The 25,237-nt window shown below is 48.1% G+C and overlaps 1 protein-coding gene across 1 annotated transcript in view; it reads left to right on the top strand.

The window, feature by feature from the left end:
- GLB1 (galactosidase beta 1) overlaps positions 1 to 20,821 on the top strand; it is a 77,092-nt gene extending 56,271 nt beyond the window's left edge. The window contains exons 15-16 of the mRNA XM_037148336.2: positions 1,915 to 2,187; positions 20,264 to 20,821. Coding sequence (XP_037004231.2) covers positions 1,915 to 2,187; positions 20,264 to 20,518 — 528 coding nt within the window. The 3' untranslated portion in view covers positions 20,519 to 20,821. The remainder of the gene's footprint in view (positions 1 to 1,914; positions 2,188 to 20,263) is intronic.
- The last annotated feature ends 4,416 nt before the right edge of the window (positions 20,822 to 25,237 follow it).

Raw genomic sequence — 25,237 nt, 5'->3', positions numbered from 1 at the left:
TTTTTTTTTAAAGATTTTATTTATTTATCCTTAGAGGGGAAGGGAAGGAGAAAGGGAGAGAAACATCAATGTGTGGTTGCGTTTCGTGCGTCCCCTGCTGGGAACTGGCCTGCAGGAAACTGGGCTGCAACCCAAGCATGTGCCCTGGCTGGGAATTGAACCGCGATTATCTGGTTCGCAGGCCCGCACTCAATCCACTGAGCTATGCCAGCCAGGGCCCCTCGCACGCATTTTTAGAGCATTACTCAACAAAGATTTGCTAAACTCATACTCTGTGTGCGTTGCTCCATGTGGTGCCTCGGGGGATGCAAAGATGTTGAGGTAGCTCCTCGGCTACTTCGCCATCTGCTTAGAGAACAGGAGGCTGCCCCGAGGGAATGATGGCACCACCTGGTCTAGCACGGGGAGGGGGTCTCAGCTCTTTCCTGACCCTCTTCGTGGCAGCTCAGAGGGGAAACAATTACAGCCCCAGGGGACGGCCGTGCCAGGGTCCTTCTCTGAACAGAAATGTCCCTTCCTGCCTGGCTCTCACCATGGAGTGAGAGGGATACTTATGTGGTGGCTGGGTCCCCAGTACCCAGCAGAGAGCCTGGCACACAGCTGCCTGTTAACTTTTATTGGATTACTCAAGGGACAGTTGAGGCTTGGTAGTGAGAGATGTCCCGAGACAAATCTGGGCTCTTACTAGGAGTGGAGGTGTTCTCCCATACAAAAGGCCGAGAAAAGGAGGTTAGAGGAGCCGTGAGCACAGGCTCCACTGTGGTGGCCAGTGCCATGGACACCTGCCCCCGTCCCTTGCTGGACAAGAAGAGCAACTTCAGAATACACGTCCGAGGTTCACCATCATCATCGCTGCTCTTGATGTGCCTTTATGGATTCAGCAACCCCCTTGCCCACAGTTCCACGCTCCATAATTTCAGCTACCCACAGTCAACCATGGCCTGAAAATATTATGTGGAAAACTCCAGACGCAATTCCGGTTTTAAATTGCACGGTGTCTGAGTACTGCGACGGAATCTGATGCCGTCCCACTCCGTCCCACTCCGTCCCGCCCGGAACGTGAATCGTCCCCTTGTCCAGCATCTCCTCGCAGTGCTGTCTCAGTTATCAGATCAACAGTCACAGTATCGCAGTGCGTGTGTTCAAGTCACCCTCATTTTACTTAACAGTGGCCCCAAAGCACAAAAGTATTGATGCAGGCAATTTGGACATGCCAAAGAGAAGCCATCAAGTATTTCCTTTAAGGGAAAAGGCATGTACACCTATGCGTAGGGACATATAGTGTGTATTAGTGCTACTTGCAGTTCCAAGCATCCACTGGGGGTCTCGGAACAAAGGCCCCAAGGATGAGGGGGTCTACTGTGTCAAAGTGTCCTCGTGTGTTTTATCTCCTTTAGTCCTTACAGCGGGTTGGTGGACTCGGGTGCGATCGCCCTGTGAGTGCTGCTGAGGAACGCAAGGTCAAGACTTGCTTGGTCTGGGCTATACGTAGGGGCAGAGCCTGCCCCCTCCCTCTTCTACAGGGAGCTGAATGTCCCTTTGCAATCCTCAGGTTCCCTCTTTTCTACCCTTCTAGCAATGGCTCTGGATCAAACACTGAAATCAGGGATTTGGGGTTAAAAGCTCTCGAGGCTCAACCCCCTTCCTGTAGAGGCAGAACCTAGAGCCTTTCAGAGGGACATCCTGGCCTGCAAAGGAGAGGGAGAGCTGTGGTTCGGGAAAGGCGCCTCTTCCCAGGGAGATGTGATTTTTCCTAAGCCAGGTCTGTGTCTCTTTACACACTGTTGGAGTCTCGTTTACTGCTGGTATTTCATATCCCAGTTTGCTCTTCCCAGGAATTCAGGGCTGGAACACAAAGACACTCACAGCCTTTTCCTCCCCGCCCCAGCTTATCGCCCTGTTTCCCCTTTGCAGGGTCTGATTTCTAACCTGACCCTCAACTCCAGTATCCTCACGGACTGGATGATGTTCCCGCTGGACACCGAGAATGCAGTGTGCCACCTGTGGGGCTGGCATGGCAGTGACAGAGGCTGGCATGGCAGTGACAGACGCTGCCCAGGAAAAGCCTGTGCCCCCAGCTCATCGAACTATACAGTCCCCGCCTTCTATGTGGGAAACTTCTCCATTCCCAGTGGGATCCCAGATCTGCCCCAGGACACCTTCATCCAGTTTCCTGGATGGACCAAGGTACGTGTCTCCACAGAAAGTGTTTGAATTCAGGCCCCAAAAGTCTGATGTTTAGTGTTTCAGAAAGAATCAAAAAGAGCTGTTTAATGAGATGCCATGTGGCAATTTTGGGAGTGGGGGATTTTCTGTGCTATTGAACCCCTTCCTCGGCAGTGGGGCCACACAGCAAGTCTTCGGGATTCGATAGCCAGCTTAGAGGTGGCATCACCTACCCCATTTTCATTGACTAGCAACTTCCTTTAGTGAATGGCGGCTTTTCTGCTTCCTCTAAGAAAACTCGTAGCCCCTTTGGATATTGATTATGAGGGGCACTTCCTCTTTATTCTGAAGAAAATCTGGCCCAGGCAAAAGGGTGATTCTCTGGGAGAGCCTGTTTTTCTCTTGTCATGCCTACGTCACGCCGCCACCTTCCTACGCCCTGTGCCCCAGGGGCATCCACCTGTGTCTGTATGATCCTCAACTCTTTTTTTGGCCAGTCTTCTTTATTCTTTGAAGACATTAGTGTGTCTTCCTTCACTGTCACTTTCTCTACTTCAAGTCCTATTTTCATCTTAGATAACCTTACCACCACTCAGTTATTCATTCAAAAGTGTTCTTTTCAGTGGCCACCGTATGTGAAATGTTGTGCTAGGCACTAAGGATGTAGGACAACAACACAGGGTGAGGCACAAGTTGGTTTACAGTTGTGAGTATGCAAAACGCAGAGCTTATTTCTATATTAGTACTTATTGTTATTAGCGTATTATTTTCCCTACGAACAACTGTAAACTTCCCTTTGCCCTGCCCTATATATAAAACCAGATATGGTCCTTGTCCTCAGGGAACTTACAGTCTAGGTGGAGAGCAAGACCAAATCAGGTAACAACCCAAAGTAAGTGGTAAAACTGGAGCTGCAACGCATGCTAAGAAGAGATTTGGGAGTTGATAATAACTGGGGCATTTGACCTTGGCATGGAGATTAGGGAAGCCTTACTTGGGGGAAGTGATGCTTGAGAGGTATGAAGGATAAGTAAGAATTAACATGGCAAAAAGGGGAGGGGAACATGTTCCAGGCAGAGCAGACAACGTGTGCAAAGGCCATGTGCTTCGAGGGGACAACGGCGATATGAGGAAGGGCCCACACGTGTGAAACACAGAGAAAAGGGAGTGTGTGGTTCAAAGAGGCGAGAAAGTGGGTAGAGACCAGGTCACATGACAGTGTTGTCTTTATGTTGACAGCCATTGAAGCAGGAGAGTGACAGGACATGATTGTGATGAGACCAGCGTCTCCCACCCCAGTCTGCAGAACGGGCTGGGTGAGGATACGCGTGAATGCAGGGAAAGTGGATCATAACATCCTTAAGAGACTGGGATAGCGGTAGCCAGGATGGAGAGGACGTCAACTATGGGGGAGATGTTTGCAGTTAAATCAATGAGATGTAATGATGTATTGGATGTGGGGGGTTAAAGAAAAGAGTCATATCCCAGATGACTCAGGTTCCAGACTGGCAGCTGGGCAGGTGGCACCATTCACCAAAAGAAGAAACTTTGGAGGAAGAGTTGGGCTGGGACGGTGAGATCATAAGTTGGGACTTGGACAGACTGAGTTTGAGAAGCCTTATAGGACAGCTCTGAGAAGACACTGGAGGAGGGCTGGGAGTTCAGAGGAGTCTGGGCTGGAAGCACACATACGGGCTCATTTGCACATGGGCATTCGTTGAAAATATAGGATGAATGAGGTTCTCTACAAAGAGCATGCAGAAGGAGAAAAGAGGGTCCAAGGCTGACCTCGGAGAGACGCGAACGTGACGGAGAGTGAGGAAGAGAGACCAGAGAAGTAGGAGCAAAGTGGGCATCTGTGCGGCCTAGAGGACAAGTGAAAGGAAGGCAGAGGCACTTCTGCCGGGTCTGGCAGCAGGGAGGTCCCCGGGACCCCCCGAAAGGGCTGTGCCAGTGGAGTGAAGCGTCTGCAAGCCAGGCCGCGTGCCCTGGAGGAGAGCAGGGTAAGGAAGTGAACGTGTGGACAGAAGTGTGGATGCTTGAATATAATCATTCTTTTTGAAAAGTTCAACTCTGAAAAAGAACAAAATGTCAGTAGCTGGGAGAGGAGAGAGCAAAGCATGCACGTGGAGTGTGTTTAACAAATGCCCTTTCATACTTTTTGCTTTTTAAATGTTTATGGAAAATATTTTTATTATTCTGTTTTAATATTTTCTAATTTCCCTTGTTATCTCTACTTTGACCCATAGATTATTTAGAAATGGAATGTTTAATTTTCATATATTTTGGGGGGGTTCTAGCATATCTTATTTTTATTAATTTCTAATTTAATTACACTATAAAAGTTCTAGATGAAGGAAAAATCTTTTTTAAATTTTTAAATTATTGTTCAAGTACAGTTTTCTGTTTTTTACTCCCATCCCAGCCCACACCCCACCCCGTGCTCCCAACCTCCCTCCCATTTCCACCCCCCTTAGTTGTTGTCCATGTGTCCTTTATACTAGTTCCTGTGAATCCTTCCCCTTTTTCCCCTGAAATTTCCTCCCCTCTCCCCTCTGATCACTGTCCCCTTGTTCTCTATTTCAGTGTCTTTGTTTTTATTTTGCTTGCTTGTTTGTTTTGTTGTTTAGGTTCCTGTTAAAGGTGAGATCATATAGTATTTGTCTTTCAACACCTGGCTTATTTCACTCAGCATAATACTTTCCAGTTTTATCCATGCTGTTGCAAAGGGTAGGAGCTCCGAAGGAGAAAAATCTTTATGACCTTGGGTTAGGCAAAGACTTCGTAGATTTGATGCCTAAAGCATGATTCTCAAAGGGAAAAATTAGTGAATTAGGCTCCATTAAAATTAAAAATGTTTTCTGTTCAAAAGAAATCATTAAGAAAATAAAAATTGAAGCCACAGATCAGGAGAAATTCTATTCAAATCATATCTAACAAAGGAGTTTTATATGAAATATAGAAAGAATTCTCACAACTTAATAATGGGAGAACAAACAACCCAAAGAAAAAATGGGCAAAAGACTTGAATAAACATTCCACCCAAGAAGTTATGCCAATAATGGATAAGTATATGAAAAGATTAACAACCAACATCACTAATCATTAGGGAAGCACAAATCCAAACCACAGTGAAGTACCATGTTACATTCACTAGAATGGCTATAACAATAAAAGGTGGACAATAACAGATGTAAAAAGATGGGCACACTCCTACATTGTGTGTGGGAATGTAAAAGGGTACAATGGGAATGTAAGATGGAACACAATTTGAAAGTCTCTTACAGTGCTAAACATAGAATTACCATTGGATTCAGCAATTCCACTCCTAAGTTTATATTCAAATAAAATAAAAACATGTCCACCCAAAGACTTAACTGTGAATATTCTTAGCAGCATTATTCCTAGTAACCAAAAACTGGAAATAATTCAAGTGTCCATCAACTAATGAATGGATAAATAATGTGTGCCATAGAATAGAATAATAGTCTGCAGTAAAAAGGAACTGACTACGGATACCTGCTGCAACCTGCATAAATCTGAAAAACATTACCCTAAGTAAAAGAAGCCAGACATAAAAGACCACGTATGGTATGACTCAGTTTATATGAAATGTTCAGAAAAGGCAAATCTGTAGAGTCAGAAAGTGGATGAATGGCTGCCAGGGGCTCACGGCATGGATGGAGAGTGGCTGCGTGGGTGTGGGCTTTCTTTTGGGGGTGATGGAAATGTCCCAGGATTAAACTTTGGTGATGGCTCCACAATCTTAAATTTATTCAGACCCAGCATGTGTTACACTTTGGTGATCATACCTCTAGAATTTTCAGATCTAATATCCTCTCTCTGGCCAGGTGTCTCCCTCCCCCAAACTCTCAGGCCTCCCAAGCCTGCTCTTGGATCTTCCTGATGACCTGAAACTTTCTACCACTAAGGCTAGTTCCTCCCTGTCCAGCCCAGACACCATCACTATCCTTTTTTAAGAGCCATCAGTCACTGGCCCCTCTTGCCCTTCTCCTCTGTTTCTGTGCTTATCCTCCATCTTTAGTGGGTCTCCCACTGGTCTTTGCTGGTTCACTGGTAGCTAGGGACTGCCAGGGGACCTCTCCAATGCGTTCATCAGGGCCTAGGTCCTCTCACTGTCTCCATCCTCTGGAGGCCCCCACCTTGCCCAGGAGTCCCTGGTCTGCCTCTACCCTTTCCTCAGAGGCCCTTTCTAACCTTCATCACTCTCCTTAGGCCAGTTTATTCTTCCTCCCACTCCCTCCTCTGAGAACTCACCCTCCTTGACTGCTATCAGGTGTAACTCCTTTGTTCCCTCAGCTTCCTGTCAGACTTATCTCTCTACCTCCACCCTCACTTCCTGCCCAGTGGCCTCTAGGAGGAAGTCTAAGCTCTGAATCCCCTCCCCACCTTCTTCCTCCAGGCCAAGATCCTGTTCTCATACTTCCTCCTGTGTGTGTCAACCTTTCTGTCCTTTCTGCCAAGTCCTGCATTGCAGCCAAGAAGTGACGTCTAGGGTCTCTACGACCTGAAAACAAAGTGAAGCCCTCCTTGGATGTCCCCACTCTAGCCAGCAGGCTTGTTCTTATTCCCTTGCTCCTTCCTTTTCTCCTTCTCCGTCTTGGTGTGCTGCTATGTCTTCTATTTCCCTTGTTCATGCTTTTTCGTTCTCTCACTCTGCCCACCTAGCCACCCCATACCCTCTGTCAAGACTGACATTGACTCCTCTAGGAAACCTTCCTAGGCCCTTAGTCCAGGAAAGGGCTGGCCCTGCCCTCCCGAGAGCCCCTCTACGCCCCACCTGGCCTCAGCACCATGATGCTTCATCACACTTAGGTTGACACCTTGGTTACAGCCACTGGGTCATGAGCTTCATGTGGGGCATTTTTTGAGTGCTCAGCATATTTACCATCCTGCCCTCCCCCCTGGGCCTGGGTGCCGTGTAAATGCTTTCTGGCAAACAGGTGCACCAATGCCTGTGCTGCTTAACCCTGGGAAGAAGGCAGATGGGAGTGCTGAGGGGCTTTGCTGGGTGCTGTGGATGCAGGGGCAAGGCAAATGAGAAGACCCAAGCCCAAATCATTGCTCACTGAGTGGTAGCAATTTAGTGCCTTAAGAGAAGGAACTTTCCAGAAATGCAAAGCAGAAAGAGACCATGTCTATTACAGGGATTATCAGAAGGGATGCATGGCTCAGACAGAGCTTGAAACAGACCTGAAGGATAGAAAGCCCTTCATCAGAATCAGAGGGTTTTTTTTTTTTTTTTGGTCAGGGAAGGAATTTCAGGTGGAAGAATAGTAGAGGCAAAGGTACAGAAATGAAAATGCAGGGGACATTTTGGAGGTCAGAGGGGGTTCACCTTGGCCAGGTCACGTAGGAGTCACACCCAGAGCCAGGCTCCTCTCAGCAGTTTAGAAACGCTATCTCCATAATCATTAAGGTGACACATGTGGTAGGAAGTTGTGTCGTTATCTCCTGTTTGCCGATGAGCAGATACTCGGAGAGCTGGGCATCTAGTATAAGGTGCGGAAGTAGGTGGAACAGTTCCCTGAGCCCCAGGTCTGTCTGACCTGAGAGCGAATGTGAAAAGGCAGGAAGGCAGGTAGCATTGAACAAGGCCTCAAAGGTCAACGAGGAGCTTGGGCTAATTATCCAGGCAGAGGCTCTTGACTGATTTCAACAGTCTGATGAATGGTCTGCCCCTTCATGTTTGAAAAGTACATATACACGACGTTTGTGAGTGTGTCAGAGGGTTCAGAACCCCACAGATCCATCTGATCCACATGCCCACTCAAAAATTGATACATAAATTATCACACCAGCATTATCCAAAATAGCCAAAAGGACTTCCGTTCAAGATGGAGATGGAGGTAAATGCGTTTCACCTCCTCAGGCAACCGCAAGAAGAATTACAACTAACTTCAAAACAAATAACACCCAGAACGGCCAGAAAACTGAACTGTATGGAAGTCTTTAAACCACTGGTTTAAAGAAGCCACATTCATCCAGATTGGTAGGAGGGGCGAAGAGGTGGAGTTGGGGTAGACAGGTGAGGAGACATGGTATGGCATGGAAAGGTGGTGGCAGCAGTGGAACAGGTGGTCCCACATTCACGTGTGGTGGATAAAAACCAGGAGGAATACCTTGGGAGCCAGAGGTCCCAGCCCCAGGCCAGACCAGACCACACAGGGTGCCAGCACTGGAAAGATAAAGCTCTGTAACTTCTGATTATAAAAACCAGTGGGGGTTGGGGCAGCAGTAGAAACTGCTGGTTTCTCCAGAGAGTCCATTTAAATGGCCCACACAGATTTGGAATGTGTGCAAACCCACCCACTCTGGCATTCACCACCAGTACAACAGCTGGAAGAGCACCAGTTGCAGGAGAAGTGGGTGAAGTGACTGGAAAGGCATGAGTGCCAGGCAAACCTCCAGAAGCCAAGCAGTGGCACTATCTCCTCTCCAAACCCTCCTCCCACACAGAACCTGTAAGTGGTGAAGTAGGTTGCCCTGTCCTAGTAAATACCTAAGGTTCTACCTCATACAACTTAACAGGTGCGCCAAGACAGGGAGTCAAAGCAACTCTACCTAATCCACAGAAATAAACACAGGGAGGCTGCCAAATTGAGGAGACAAAGAAATATGGTCCAAATGAAAGAACAAAACAAAACCCCAGAAAAAGAACTAAATGAAATAGAGATTAGCAACCTATCAGATGCAGAGTTCAAAACACTGGTGATAAGGTTGCTCAGAGAACTCAATGAGTAAGGCAACAACATAAAGAAAGAAATGAAAGTTACACTGAGTGAAATAAAAAAAAATCCACAGGGAACCAATAGTTAAGGGAAGGAAACTGGGAATCAAATCAGTGATTTGGGACATAAAGAAGAAATAAACATTCAACCAGAATGGAAAGAAGAAACAAGAATTCAAAAAAATGAGGACAGCAAAAGAAGACTCTGGGACATCTCCAAAAGTGCCAACATCTGAATCATAGGGATGCCAGAAGGAGAAAAGAAAAAGCAAGAAATTGCAAACTTACTTTAAAAAATAGTGAAAGAAAACTTACCTAATTTGGTAAAGGAAATAGACATACAAGTCCAGGAAACACAGAGAGTCCTAAACAAGTTGGACTCAAAGAGGACCACACCAAGACACATAATTAAAATGCCAAAGCTTAAATATAAAGAGAGAATCTTAAAAGCAGCAAGAGAAAAAGCAGAGTTATCTACTGAGGAATTCCCATAAGACTATCAGCTGATTTCTCAAAAGAAACTTTGCAGGCTAGAAGGGTCTGGCAAGAAGTATTCAAAGTGATTGAAACAAGGACCTACAACCTAGATTACTCTTCCCAGCAAAGCTATCATTTAGATGGAAGGGCAGATAAAGTGCTTCCCAGACAAGGTGAAGGAGTTCATCATCACCAAGCCATTATCACATGAAATGTTAAAGGGACTTATATAAGAAACAGAAGAAGATCAAAACTATGAACATTAAAATGACAACAAACAACTATCAACAACTGAATCTAAAAAATTAAAATTAACTAAGTGAACAACCAGAACAGGAACAGAATTATAGGTATGGAGATCATTTGGAGGGTTATCAGCTGGCAGGGGGGAAGTGGAGAGTGGGGGAAAGGTGCAGGCAACAAGAAGCATAATTGGTAGGTACAAAATAGACAAGAAGATGTTCAGTATAGTGTAGGAAATGGAGAAGCCAAAGATCTTACATGCACAACCCATGGAGGGGGCAGCGATTGTTGGAGTGAAGGAGGGTACTGGGCGGAGGGCAGCAAAAGGGGGAAAGTTGGGAAATTGTAATAGCATAATCAATAAAAAATACTTTAAAAAAAGCCCAAAGGCAGAAAAACCCAAATGTCCTACAACTAATGAGTAAATAGACAGAAGGTGGTATATCCATGTGTAATGGAATATCATTCAACAATAAGAGCTGAAGTCCTCATACATTGTACAACATGGATGAACCTTGAAAACATGTTAAAGGAAAGAAGGCAGTCACAAACCATACGTGTAGTGTGATTCCATTTATATGAAATGTCCAGAATTGACAAATCTATAGATACTGGAAAATTAGTGGTTGCCTAGAGCAGGGAAAAGGAAGAAGGGGAGGGGTGGGGTGGAGGAAGGGGAATCGCTGCTGAAGGGTGCAGGGTTTCTTTCTGGAGCGATGAAAATGTTCTAGAATTGACTGTGGTGACAGTTACATAGCTCCGTAGCATACTAAAAACCAATGAGTCATACCACTTAAATGAATGAACTGTGTGGATGTGAATTGTATCTCAACAAAGCTTTACACACACACCCACGTTCACGTCCATCTATAGGATTTGTGGATCTCAGTTACATAGATCTTGAGATGAGAGGACATATTTACATACAGCATACCTAGAACAGAGCATCTGTGTTTTCTTTTATTTTCTGGCCAGCAGTGGTCCTTGGGGGTGAGGACTGCCTCAAACCAGCTCCTGAGGTTCTGAGTCACCAGAACAGACAGACCTCACTCCCTACAGGGCACTGAGTTCTGACTTCTGGGGGAATGAGCACTTTGGCAGCTGTCGGGGAGGGAGGAGGATGGACTGAATGGCCGTTTCTCAGACTCTGTCTCCAGGCAGGCTAACCCTCTCCCATCAAGACGGCCCTACAGGGTTCCTATCCCCAGCCTCCTGGCTTACACTATTGACTTGCTATAAAGGAACTCCCCTATTTTGCCATGTATAATGAACATCCACGTTTTTGGAGCAAGCTTTCAGGAAAAAAAATCTTTCATTTTCAACTGGAAAAAAAACCTTAATTTTTTATGTATTTATATTTAGATACTTGTTTTTTGTATTATAAAGGAATTTTAGCATTTGCTTTTTAATATATTATGGTACCAGAAATTTTACGTAACAGATAATTACAAAACACAAGAACAGATACAAGGTATTTCAGGTATAATCCACGTATAATGCGCATCCTTATTTTTCCCTCAAAAATTTGGGCAAAGAGTGCACATTATACACGGCAAACAAACGGGACTTTGATTTAGTGAATGTAGTCATGGTAAGAGTGATTCGTGAGATAAAAAAAAATCCCTTCTGATTGCTTTGGCTTTACTTGAGTCGGATGTGGCTTTCTGGTTAAATGCCTGAACTTGGCTGGGATTTCAGTGGGCTGATCAGGCATGTTTTGCTGCATCCAAGTGACACAGGCCAGCGTGTGCCTACACAGAACCCTTGTCTGACTGCAAACTCCCTGAGACAGGCAGTGCTTTACCTGTGTTCCACCAGCGCAATGACGTTTGGACTGTTTTCCTCTCCCCCAGGTGGATGCGGGTAAAGCTCATATTAATATGTCCTGCAGCCTTCTTGCACGCTTTAGCCACTTGTGGGTGTCGGTGTGTAACAGAGCACGTCCAATGTTTCCTCACCCATAATGATGCTTTCAAATCAAAACAGAATACTTACTAAAAGCAGTTTTATTTTTAAAGGCAAACATTACCTCTTTCCAGATATAACAAATCATGAACTAAAGAATTCATAACAAAGGGCCGACAAAAACCCCTTTTGTCACCAATCTTCTCCTGACGCCTGGTCACCAAGTGAGCAGAGGGTTGGAGTGTTGGGAGGGGGAGCTGGAGACGGAGCTCTATAAAAACTCCAGAATGACGAGACTTGGAGAGCTTCGGGTCAGTGAACCACCCAGTGCTGGGAGGTGCACCTGCAGAAGGTCGCAAACTCTGCACCCCACCCCACACCTTGCCCTATGCATCTCTTCCCTCTGGCCATTCCTGAGTTGCATCCTTTATAATAAACTCATAAATGTAAGTAAAATGGTTTCCTGAGTCCTGTGAGCCATTCTAGCAAATTATGAAACCTAAGGAGGGGGCTTAGGGAGCCCTCAATTTATAGGATGTTGTCCAGAAGCATGGGTGGCTTGAGATTTGTCTCTGGTGTCAGAGTGAGAGCCGTCTTGGGGGATGGAGCCCTTTAACTTGCAGGATCTGACTTCAGCGTTAGGTAGATGGTTGTCAGAGTGAGTTGTTGGACTCCCGGTTGGTGTTCAAGAATTGGAGAGCTGGTCAAAGTCAAAGAAAACATCCCAGAGAGAGTGAGGTAGGGCGTGGTAGCAAATGCAGTTGAAAAGATGGTTTTGTGGTCTCATGCACCAAGGAGTTTGGACATGACCTTGAGAACTTTGTAGAACTGGGGAGGTTTTAAGCAACTGTGTGCAGAATGTACCAGGAGAAGTGCTTGATGACTGACTGGGATGTGTAAACATGACAGACAAGAGCAGTGCTGGTAGGGAAACAGCGTATTTAGGTTCTTCCTAATTGTTACTGTAGTCATCCTGTAAGAAATCGTGGACTTGGGTGGTGGTAGATGGAGGGAAGTACAGGATCTGTATAGAAAAGGCAGCCCTGCTGGGTAGCTCCGTTGGTTAGAGTGCTGTTGTCCCAGTGCGCCAGGAATGAGGGTTTGGTCCCCGCTTGGGGTGCATTCAGGAGTCAACCAATGAATGCATGGATGGGTTGAGCAATGAATTAATGTTTCTCTCTTTCATCAATAGATTAAAAATTTAAAAAGAAAAGACAAGATTTGCTGAAGGATTAGCTGTGGAGGGGAGAAAACGAGTGAAGGAGACTCCAGAGTCAGAGGGGTGGGGCTATCAGTGTCCGAGGGTGGGGGGAGTCTGGGAGGGGGGCCAGCGAAAGGTCAGGAGCTCTGTTTTGGACATGTTCAGTCTCAGGCACTTACTCATCAGTCAAGAGAAGTTATCCATTCTTGGCCACCAATCCAAGAGGTGGCCATAAAACCTGGAAACATAGCAAAACAATAAATAAAGCTGCATTCCATACAATGAAATAGCATTTTCTATGTTTTCAGACCCTCGGGCCATCCTGTAGAAGGCCTGTCGGTGTTTAGGAGTCTGTGTACATCCGGAGGTGGGTTTAATGCAGGTTAAAGGCAGGTGTTCAGCACTCATGGGACCGCAGAAATAAGGAACCTGTCCCAGGTTTGCGGCTATTAGGAAAAGGTCACAACCAGTAGAACTCTCAAGCTGTTCCTGCCGAGGCCACCAGCGCCTACGTGATGGTATGTTCCCCAGATATTTCTTGGGTCTTGACCTCTTGGCATGTGACATCTGACATGAGTAACCACTCCCTCCCTTGAAATGCTTCTCCTGACTTTTGTGACCACATTTCTCTTGGTTTTCTTTCCCCAATTTGTTCCTTCTCGGACTTCTCTTTCAGTTTCCATGTTTCAGACCTCAGGGCTTGATTCTGGGCCCCCTTCTTACACTTTCAAGGGATATCGGCCCCGCAGATGTGCTTGTAACACCCAACTCAGCCCTTCTGAGGACCCGGAGCAAAACACCCAGCTGCCTGTCATCAGAGGTCTCCTAAGCACCTTCAACCTGATATAAAACAAAACTGTTATTACCCCTGCAACTGCTTTTCTCCTGGAGAAGTGGTCCAGGGAGAAAGGTTGAAGCTGGGACCTTAATGTAACGGTGGGGATGGAGGGCCATCCCCTCCATCCTACTGGGTCCTACTGGGGACAATAGTAGTAACAGCCACGTCATTGAGAGCTTACTGCATGCCAGTCACTGTGCTGCGTGCTCCACATGTCCTGTCACTCAGTCAAGTCATCACAGCAGCCCAGAGAGGGGCACAAGCACACGGAGGGAGCCCTCACGAGATCTGGTGGCTGATGAGTGAAAGAGGAACTGACGGGTTTGCCACCAGATCACAGGTGTCACGAAAAGCACCACTCGACCAAAGCCAGAAAGGGAAAGAAGACTCACGGCGACATCGTGGTCACAGGATATGTAGATTCCAGCAAGCCGTCCAATTTTAATGGTTTACAACACCCATTTATTCCGCTTATTTTTTTAAAGACTATATTTATTTATTTATTTTCAGAGGGAGGAGAAGGGAGGGAGAAAGAGAGGGAGAGAAACATTTTACCTGGCCAACAATGCAGGCACGTGCCCTGACTGGGACTCAAACCCCAGACCTTTAGATTCGCAGGCTGGCACTCAACCCACTGAGCCACACCCACCAAGGCCAGCTCATCTTTTTGGGTGTTGTCAGAATGGGTGGTTCTTCCGCTGGCCTCAGTGGGCGTGTCCTTGTAGTGAGGGAGGGGGCTCTGCTCCTAGGTGTTGGCTGGCTGGCTGGCTGCTGAGGGTACAGAGAAGACTGGGCCGTCTCTCTTACCAGCCAGCAAGCTGACTGAGGCTCCTCCACATGGTGACTAGCAGGTTCAAAGAAAGATGCGGGTGTGTGACGCTTCCTAAGGTTCAAGCCATAATTTGTGTGTCACTTATTCCGTGTCCTTTGGCCAACACTGGGATGGAGAGACAGATTCTGCCTCCTGATAAGGGGGAGCTGCGAAGAATTGCGGGCATTTTTGCAATCTGCCACAGGTCTTAGTGCTGTCTGACCCTACTTTCATTCTGAATTTGATGGGATTTTTCAACTTTTCTGGACTGATTGACACTTACTCCTCCCCCTACCATTTCCATGCAATTTGTTGTTTCTTGTCACAAGTCCTGTGAACCTGGAAACTAGGTCATCGGGCTGCTTTCTATGCATACACATCAATTTACTAACAAAACTTGAATTGTGTGTAAGCAGGAGTAAGCAGGCCCTGAGTGAAGGAGGGCACCTCTAGTTGTTAGTGCATGGACTCTATAACAAATGCATGGCCGCCTGGAGGTGGGCTTCGCTCAGCAGCTCTTAGCTTTGTCCATACGTGAAGTGGTATAATGACTAGTGTTAAGCAAAGTACTCCATTAACAAAATCAAGAAATGGCCCTGGCTAATGTGGCTCAGTGGATTGAGTGCCATGGGTTGCAGGTTTGATTCCCAGTCGGGGCACATGCCTGAGTTGTGGGCTGCATCCCCAATGTGGGGATACTCGAGAGTATCATTGATGTTTCTCTCCCTCTCGTTCTCTTTCCCTTCCCCTCTCTCTACAAATAAATAAATAAAATCTTTTTTTAAAAATCAAGAAACAATGGAACTTTTGCAAGTTGCAAAAGAAAGGAAATTACATTTGGGGTTCGATGAGGGGAAGACGTGATTCATTTCTTATGCTAATATTTTAGGTTTTCATGGCTTCGGTTCTATGCACAGAAACCATCAAAATGTTTTCACCTCGGTGCTGTGGGTCAAAGAGGAAGCAAAGCAGTGGGTTGTGCATCAGCTACAGACCCCTTTGGGCTGGAGGGAAGAGGTCATTTCCTCCTCGGAACAGCATGAGATTTATCTAACGCCTTATCTGAGCAAGCCCTTCACTATTTTTACCTGTCTAAAAAAAATTCTGTTTTTCTTTTCTTTCTCTCAAGTTAGCATCACCATTGCCCATGAATTGTGTGTGATAAGAGCCCTTTAACTTTTGAGAAACAGACATTTGTCTCTTCTCTTTCAGTTCTCCACGTATCTAAGTGCCTTCTGTCAGCATATGATAAAAATCAACATTGAGCCCGAATTTGTTCTTTTTAATAAACTCTTACCAAATTTGAAGAATTTTAAACTGTGACTTAAAACAGCATTGGAACGTAGGAGAGGATTGACTATCTAGAGAATTTAAAACAGACAGACACATATATCTGTCTGATTAATTAAATAGGTCAAGCATTTCCTGGAACCTAACATTTATACTATTATCCCCTTAGTAATAATAGCAAAGAGTGGGAAGCCTGTCAAGTGTCAAGCCATGGTCAGAGAAAGTCAGGCGTCGTCATGAAAATATCAGCTGGGACAGCCCCAGGAAGCCCCGAAAGCCACTGCATGGCCCCTGTGGTGCTCAGCCCGTTGATTCAGAGTGTGTCTATTTTTACATGGCATTTACCAGCATCTGCTTCCTCGCCCTCCCACCAATAACTTCAGCATAATTTGTTTAAGAGAATCAAAAGTTGGAGGGTATATATTCTTTTTTAAATGACCATGCTAATAATCAAGGAGGAGTGCAAATACTTCATTTTTCTTCAACAGTGTTATACAACTCTTGCCCTGGCTGGTGTGGCTCAGTGGATTGAGCACTGGCCTGTGAATGGAAAGGTCACTGGTTCGATCCCCAGTCAGGGCACATGCTTGAGTTGTAGGCCAGGTCCCCAGTGGGGGACATGTGAGAGGCAACCACACACTGGTGTTTCTCTCCCTCTCTTTCCCTCTTCCCCTCTCTCTGAAAATAAAAACATACTTTGAAAAATAAAATAAAACTCTTAAGCAGATTGGAGAAACATGAAGTATTTTTTCAGTAGGGCTTCGTGACAGCTTGTAGCTGAATCTTGTCTCAGGCAGATCAGCCAGTGTGATCGGATGAGCACTAGGTGTGTATTAATATCACTCCACCGTGTGCTGGGAGTCTTGCCTTGGACAAGGTGGGCAAAGCCTTTCTCTTCACAGAGCCCACGCTGGAAATAGCTGATAAATCAGTAATCAGACAAATGATACAAATATCAAACAATGACAAAAACCAGGGAAAAATGAAGAGATTAAAGGGGTGGTGAGGGACTTGGAGCAGAAGGCCCAGTACCAAGGACTGTGACCATGGTTTGAGACCTGAGCCATCGGAAAGCTTCTGATCTGGGGCACCATCATGAGGAATCGTTGGTGCGTCAAAGGAATGGGGGCGAGTTCAGCAGGGAGCTCAGTGAGCAAGGGGCAGAGTGGCGGAGACAGGGCGGAGAGGAGCAAGGCGTGGGTCCCTTAGGCGGAGATGCGGGGGTAGGAGCCAGGCAAGCAGGACTCACCCGCATCCCTCTCGGCTTCTGTGTGGAGCCTGGGGTCCCAGGAGGCCTGAGAGGAGGCTGCGGTCATCTCGGGCGGCAGTGGTGACAACTGGCTCTACAGGGCCGACCGTGAGGCCGGGGAGAAGCAGAGGGACTGTGTCTGAAGGTGCAATTACAGGCGCTTCACCCTACCTCAGCCTTACGGTAGCCACTAACTACATGTGGCTATTTACGTTTCAGTTGAAAGAGAAAATTCCATTCCTTCCTCGCACCGGCCTCGTTGCAGGTGCTCGATGGCCACTCTCAGGTGCACACAGCTACTCTGTTGGGCAGCGCGGGGCATCCCCTCAGCACAGAAAGTTCTGTTGGACGGCCATGCCTCCGGGCTGTGCCTATGAGCTGCTCTTTCCAAATTCATCATTCCTCTCTCTCAGAAGGGCAACCAAATTACCATAAATTTCATTGACTGCCCCTTCATGAAAAGCTGCATGTGACAGGAAATTTTGTCCTGAAGAAGTTCCTAGCTTTGGGGAACTAAGGCCCAAGAAGACATGACCCTGGATTTGGGGAATGTTGGAGGGAAGGTGAGAGGCACGAGTCTGTGAATTGGAGAGTCATGGGGTGAGTCAGGAGGCAGAGTCCCTATGGCGGCTGGAGGCTCCTGGTGGGCCGCAGGTGACAATGCTGGGGAAGAATAGAATAACTGGGACAGAATATGCGGTATCCAGAATGAAGGAAGTGATTAGGAGAACGCTAATATCAACCTTGATCAATACCTAGGAGGGATGGTTTGGGGTTGTGTCTGCCAGTCAGGGTGCAGTCTGGGAAGTGGGGCTGCTGGGACTGTGCACCAGGAGTTAGAATGTGGAAGAGGGGACAGAGCATCAGACGAGGAACACGAATTGGCCCACCTGCGCTGGGCAAGTCGGCCCTTCAGGGGACTCTCGGGAACAAGTCCGGACACCCAAGTGGCACTAGGGGGAGCTCACGGGGAGGGCTTTGGGACTGGCACCCTGGGAGGCTGCTGCACTGTCGGTCAGCAGAACAGCCTTTACGGAGATGAGCTGGACATGGAGCAGAGGAGACCAAGGTCCTGTCGGTGCTGGGTGGAGCCGTGACAACCCCCAAGCTCAAGGGCTGCTGCTTCCATTCTGCTTCCCAATCTCAAGGTCCTCTTTTGGCCAACTCTGGCCCAGAACCCTCGGGTAGAGGGGATTTGGGGAAATGGTCGCCAGTCTTCCAGGGGGATATGACCCAACTCGAGCTGTGAGGGAGAAAGAACCAAAATTCCACGTTCTTCCCCTTGCTCATGGGTCCAGAGTTGGCTTGGCCCTCACCGGGAACACAGTGTGGCGTCCATGGCGCACAAGCCATTCCTCATGGGCTGCTTACAGAACCCTCCTCCCACCCCACCCCCAATGCTAATCCACCTCTGAACGCATCTCCCCCTTGACCACAAAAGTGAAGTGTGGCTGTTCGTTAATCCCGTGAAAACAGGCCACCGGCAGATGTTAAACTGATAAAAACCTGGTAAAGCTGTCACTGTACCTACCTTTCAGGATGGATCAAGATAACGTGTCCCGTGGTTTAAAAAAACAAGAGTACCGTGGTTCTGGGTACTGTGAAACTGTCATCCTTTTTCTAAATGACTGAGTCCAAACGACAGCCGGTTTTTAATCACCGGCCTGCTGTGTGGGTACAGGAAGGCCCCGGGTGTTTCGCTGCATCGCAGGAGGAGCGCCGCAGCTCACAGAGCACTTCCCGGGGCCAGCACTGCGCTGGCATGCCTGCATCCTCCGGTCCTCTGTGTCCCCGCTACTGGCGTGAGCTGGGACCTGCCCAGCGTCAGACAGCCAGGAAGTGGTGGGACTCAGCTCCGAACCCTGCTAGGAAATGCAGAGGGAGCTGGAATAAAGGGGACCTCTGAAAGCTGAAAAAAATACCCAAAGCTGAGCAACTAAACAGCTGTAAGGTAAGGGACCGCAGCTGTGACAAGGAGCATGCTGAGTATCAAAGCTCAGCAGGTGACAGGCCTCCTCCAGGGTTCCCCCCTATTAGAGATGCTCCTGGACTTTCACTGGGGTTGCACCCCAATAAACGCATCGTAAGTTGAAAATCTTGTAGGTTGAAAAGGCATTTAGAACACCTACCCTACAGAACAGCGTGGCTTAGCCTAGCCCTTTAAACATGCTCAGAACACTCACATTAGCCCACGGTGGGGCAAAATCCTCTAACACAGGCCTATTTTACAATAACATCTTCTGTAATTTATTACGTGCATTGCATTAGCACAATTCGTAAAGTCGAAAAATCGTCAGTTGAGCTGCCCTAAGAGGGACACACAGTCTGTGTTTGGACCACTGTGGGGAGGAGTTTCTTTACTGCTTCCTCCCTCCCTCCCTTCTTTCTCCCTTTATTCCTTCTTTCTTTCTTCTCCTGTATATTCTTCCCTTCTCTCTCTCCTGTGTGTGATCGTCCCTCCTTTGCTCTTTTTCTTTGGGATAGAAGGTTCCATCTCTCCAGCCCGTGGTTGCATCCCACCCTGAACAGAAGCTGGCACCTGCGGAGAGGCTAGGGGGGCACACCCAACCGTCAGCGCTCTCCTTCGGGAGGTTCTCCTCTGCTCTCAGCGGAAGCGGCTTCTCTGCTCACAGAAATTGCCTTTGCAGCCTGTAGGGTCCCCTCCGCTTCTGGAAGCAAGCATGCCACTCGCACCTGATATTGGTGTGAAAACCAGTAAACACGGCCGTAGACACCCAAGCAGATGGGCCCCTGTCTCTCCCTCCCCCAACCCCCACATCCTTCTGGAGGCGTTGTCTGGGGACAGCCTCTGGGACCTGTGTGTTCCCAGGCTGCGGGCCCTGTGCTCACCTTGTCCACGGTGACAGCGTGGTCAAGACCCACCTCTAGGAGCAGGGAACAAGGAAGGAAAGCCCACCTCCTTGAGGAGGCCCTTCGCCATTCTCTGCACAGAAGAGTCAGGGAGAGGCTGGTATGTGGAGACAGGCGGTCCTCCAGGACCCAGGGTGAACTTCAGACACTTGGCGAAGCTGCCAGTGTTGTCCAGCACTGACGTGTGACTGCTGAAGCCAGGCGGAGGGGCCAAACACGTGTTTTGCTGAAGTGGGAGTGGGCATTAGGGGCAACTTGCTGTTCCTTCCAGCCCCTGCCCGACTTGCCAGTCATCCCCGCAGAACGCTGGACCCCGGGCTGGCCTCGGCTGTCACGGAGCGGGCCTGCGTGGGGGCGTTTCCTGACTGCGGCTGCTGGCGTGTCCCGGCATCTAGGCGCTCCTGTTCCTCGGGGATTCGTGCGGCTGGGTTGATCGTGTCTCTCTTTCTCTCTCTCTGCAGGGCCAGGTGTGGATTAATGGCTTCAACCTTGGTCGCTACTGGCCAGCACGGGGCCCCCAGATGACCTTGTTTGTGCCACAGCACATCCTGGTGGCATCGGCCCCGAACACCATCGTTGTGCTAGAACTGGAGCGTGCGCCCTGCAGTGACAGTCCCCCAGAACCGTGCGCTGTGGAGTTCGTGGACAAGCCTGTTATCAGTGCAGCTGTGACCTACAACCCCCTCTTTCAAGACCTGCCCGATCCAGACTCCTGACGAGACCCTGTGTGCTGGTGCGAGCCCGTGATTCTTTGCAGCGCTAGCCTTCCGCACACCTCTCATGTCAACAGTCACTGGAGACCTCGATTGGAAAAGAGGTTTAGCATGTGGATTTTCACCTGAGGCTCCCCTGCAACTTCGCAGGGACTGACCCACCCCTGCGAGGCTGGGTGATGGTTGGGGGTGGCAGTGCACAGGTGTGTCTGCGGAGTCGGAACGGAAGCTTTCGAGGTGTTTCTGATTTTTGTTCTGGAAGAATCATTGTCTTTTTTAAAAATAAATTTTGCATTCATAATGTTACTGTTTTTGACGTTGAGCGGGTATTAAGTTATAGTTCTGATTTAGATCATAACTAGACTTGAGTGGGCTGAAGAAGCCACTTCACTCACTCGAGGTTCAAAGGCGTGGAAAATCGCCCTGGTTTGATCTAGTGGACTGCTGCTTTTCTGATCCTTATTTGAAGTTCGAGCCCCTTTTGTGTGTTCTGATGTAACAGCCACATCTCTCCACACACTTCACACATGTGCTAAGGCCTTCACACATGTCAGTAGTCACGCACACACATGTGTGCATACGCTACATCCGTGCAAGGTGTTGTGTGATACGCATGCCTCGCCCGGGGCAGGAGCTCTCTGTTGCTGCACACTGTGCTGTACCCCACCCAGTTCGGGGCATATTATACATTCCATACACTTGTGCCTCACGAGAACTGCCATCTTCCCCGATTTACCAGGACACGCAGCCGCAAGTGGTGGAGACAGGGTTCGACCCCAGGGTGTCCGGCTCTAGTGTCAGGCACGCATTGTGGACATATGAGCACAGGCTTACGTCCCCATAGGAAAGGATTGGAACATCAACAAAAACATTCATATGACCTTACCTGGGTGCTGTTTGAGAGATTGCTCCCTATTTTTTTTTTTTTTTTTGCTTACCTGTGTTTTAAATCCTTTACAGAGAAGGTGTACTTTTTTTTAAGGGAGGGGGAAAGGGAAAGGAAAGATTTGGATGCTAATGTACGTGTTTCCATGGTAGTATATTTTCCCCCATCTCACAGACATCAGGAATGAGGATCGGGGGGTCAGCAGGGAGTTTGCAGACCGGCTGCGCCGGCCGCAGGAGTTGAGGCAAACTGAGACTGGAACCGGACGTGGGACTATTTTCCACAGCACCTTTTTCTCAATGTCCTGCATCACGCGAAGTGTGGGCATCCCACAGGCTGAAGAGGGGCTGCGTGGACCCAGGCCTCGTTCGTTGCTCTTCCTTCCACTGCCAGGTTACCAAAAATGTGTAAAGTGGTGCTCACAACTGTGTACGTTGGTAAGCTTTGGAAAGAAACAGATGATTTCTTTTAAAGCATCATGTGCGTAGGTAAACTGCACCTCCCCGGTCTAAGAGGCCAGCGTGGCATCTCCAGAAGGTGCAGGCAGTGAGGCGGGATCACCTGGTTGCGGGTACATGTCCATTCTCTCATCTGACCTTCAAGAACCACATTGTAAGGTCAGCAGCAGCAAGCCTGCTCTTCAGATGAAAACATTTCAAGCTTCAGTGAGAGGTGGAGTTGGGTTCTAATCTGGTCTGTCCCCACCCAAAGCCAGAGTGTGGTGTTGTCAGAGTGAGGCAATCTTTGGATTCTGCCCCTTTCTACAGCACATGCCTGCCTTTTTCCAGGGTGTCATGTTCTGGAAAACAGGGTCTTGATACATAAATAGTACTACCTGGACTCTGCTCCCAACCCGTCAACTCTCTATGCTTCCTCTGAGGGGCATACGTTCACCTTCTACAATGTCATTCTCAAAATGTGATGTGCCTTTTACGCCTCCTGATATCTGAACTCTGTGTACAGATGCTACCTTTGAAAATAGTAAAGGCGGTGCCTTCATCGACTGCTATGCAAACCTTTTATAGTAACTTTGTCTCTAAGCTGATTGTAATATTCCGGGCCTTTCTCAGCAGGCTTGTGCTAACCCAGCCATAACACTGAGGATCTTGGAACATTGCCATATTCTCAGTCGTCCTTGTGATGAATGTCTCGGCCCTCTCCTTTGTACCATTGGTTATCTGCATCCCGGGATACAGAACATTTTCTTTTAAAACAGCTTTATAAAGGCATAATTTTCACACCATAAAATTCACCCATATTAAGGTACGCCCGTATTGATGAGTTTTACTGCATTTACACAGTGGTGCGGCCATCTCCACAGTCCAGTTTTAAAACACACACACACACCCCCGCCCCCGAAAGCTCTCAGGCAGGATGTTCTCATTCCTGCCCCACACCAGGCAGACACCAACCTGTTTTCTGTCTATATGGTTTTGCCTTTTATAGGAATTTCTTATAACTGAATCACAATGGGGAAGTCTTCTGTGTCTGACTTCACTCACTTAGCGTAGTATATTTGAGGATTATCTGTGTTGTAGCATGTTGAAAAATGTGTTCCTTTTTAAAGTTTTTAAAAATAGGTTTATTGATTTGAGAGAGAGAGGAAGGGGCCAGGGAAACAGAGAAAAACAAAACAAAACATCAGTTGGTTGCCTCCCATATATGACCCAACTGGGGATTGAACCTGCAACCCGGGCGTGTGCCCTGACCTGGAATCGAACCCCCAACCTTTTGGTGAATGGGATGAAACTCCAACCAACTGAGCCACACTGGCCAGGACGAAGAGCGTGTTCCTTTTATTGCGGAGGAACGTGCCATTGCGTGGACCTACCACATTTTGTCCACCTACCTGTCAGCTGATGAGCATTTGAATTGTTTCCCGTTTTGAACGGCTGTGAATAATGCTGACCTGAACATCCACACACCATTCTTTGTGTGGTCATCTGTTGTCCTTTCCCTCGGGTAGATACCTCGCAGCGGAATTATTTAGCCATATGGTAAATGCACGTTGGACCTTTGAAGAAACTGCCAAACAATTTCACAACATTTCTTTCGGGGCTCACGAGGAACAAAATAGCGGGCGAGTGGCCCTCAGCAGAGCCCAGTCCGGTCTGGAGCATGAGGCCCCTCTCCGGTCCTCTCTGTCCCCTGCTTCACCTCGGGCTGCTCACTGTCTCTCTCTTTTTGTCTCTTTGCCTCTGTTCATCTTTGCGTCTCAGCAAATCCAGTTTATTCAGAGGAAAATTGTTTGCCACTAATCTGAGTCTGGGTTTTTTTTCATTGTTTCCCCAACAAGCAATACATCATCTGTCAGATGACACAAACAGGAAATGATCTTCTATGGTCTTTGGCTCTTGCCGCATAAGAAAAAAAAGTCATTTTCTGAACTCCCTTTTTCAGTCAGGATGAGGGATTCTGTCTGGTCTGTGGTAGAATAGACAGCTAGTGGGGACCAGGCTCATGGGCCACGAGGAAAGTCCGCTCAGTGTCCGGAGCATTGGAGTGGGTGGTTCTGAGTTCAAGCCCAGCCTCTGCTCTTGGTCTGACTGAGCATAACTTTCCGGTTAGCCACTGCCTTCCAGCCTTCTGGTCCCGGGGTTTGTCAACTGGACACCCGGTGGCCGTCTGGTTGCCTGTAAATGCCCAGCGGAGATTCTGCACCGATTACCCACTAGACAGTTGCTCTGCTAACCCTCCAGGGGGACTTCCCACGTGCGAGGAAGCCTCCCACAAGCCTCAGTCCTCTGCACTCCCGAGACAGTGGCACTGACTCACCAAGCGAACGAGACAGACTCAGGGCAGACGCGGGTTCATGCTCCTGCTCCATCACTCACCAGTGGCGAGATCTCAAGTAACTGGTTCACCCATAAGCCTCAATTTCCTCATCTCCTAAGTGTGGTTTCTACCTCATGGGGGGTTTCACCCAAATGCAGCAGTTGTGAAAGCTCCCAACACGGCCCCAGCCATGTGGTAGGAACTGGCTGGATGAGGCCAGTGTGAGGCTTTCCACTCACATTCCTCCAGCGAAGCGGGCAAGGCTCGTGTGGACACCCGAGGGACAAGCGGAGAAGACACACCCCCCAGGACACACCACCCTTTTCCCGCATCCCTTACTGCCAGGTTCAACAACTTGGTCCCTCTCCTGACCAGCCGCCGTGCTGGCTAAGGATGCAAAGGTGAAGGAGACAGTCCACTACACGACGCAGACTGGAAGACGGAGGAGGAGGTTGCACAGACAGGGGGAGGCGCATCGCCCGATGAGGCCATGACATTAACCTGACACTGCTGGGCCTGAGACTCTGGGAAAGACTGGACATCTCCGGTTTGGACTTCAGAGACCTCTCAGCATGGACTTCTTCAGTGCTCCGCTTCCTTAGAGCCTCTGTTTGTTCCCTTGTCCTCAACACTTAAGCACTTTCCAGGGCCCACATGCTGACTTCCTAGCCCGAAGGGCATTTCTCATCACTGTGTGTTGTTTTGGTTGTTGTCTGTGCTGCATATCAAACCACCTCAACAGATTTGCATAAGTGACATGAAACAGCTGTTTTGTGCTTGCTCGGGGTTGGAATTCCACAGGCAGGACAGAGGGGCTTGTCCTCTTTATGTGGCACCCGGGCCTCTGCTGGCTCCTGGAATCGTCTGGGGGCTCCTCCGCTCGCGTGTCCGGCATTCGGGCTGGGCCGACTGGACGTGAGCTCAGACTGGGTCTGTCAGCTGAAGCATCTCCACGCGGCTTTTTCCTGTGATGATGCGAAAAATAATAATAAATAAATAACAATTGTAAAATACTTTTAACATTTAATTTTGTATGCAATATCTCACTGAGTCTTTTTTTA

This window comes from Artibeus jamaicensis, unplaced genomic scaffold (genome assembly GCF_021234435.1).
Source record: "Artibeus jamaicensis isolate MK-2021 breed Jamaican fruit bat unplaced genomic scaffold, CSHL_Jam_final contig_519, whole genome shotgun sequence".
In the NCBI taxonomy this organism is placed as follows: domain Eukaryota; kingdom Metazoa; phylum Chordata; class Mammalia; order Chiroptera; family Phyllostomidae; genus Artibeus; species Artibeus jamaicensis.
The sequence above is the reverse complement of the archived record's forward strand: the minus strand, read 5'-3'. Positions and strand labels throughout refer to the sequence as shown.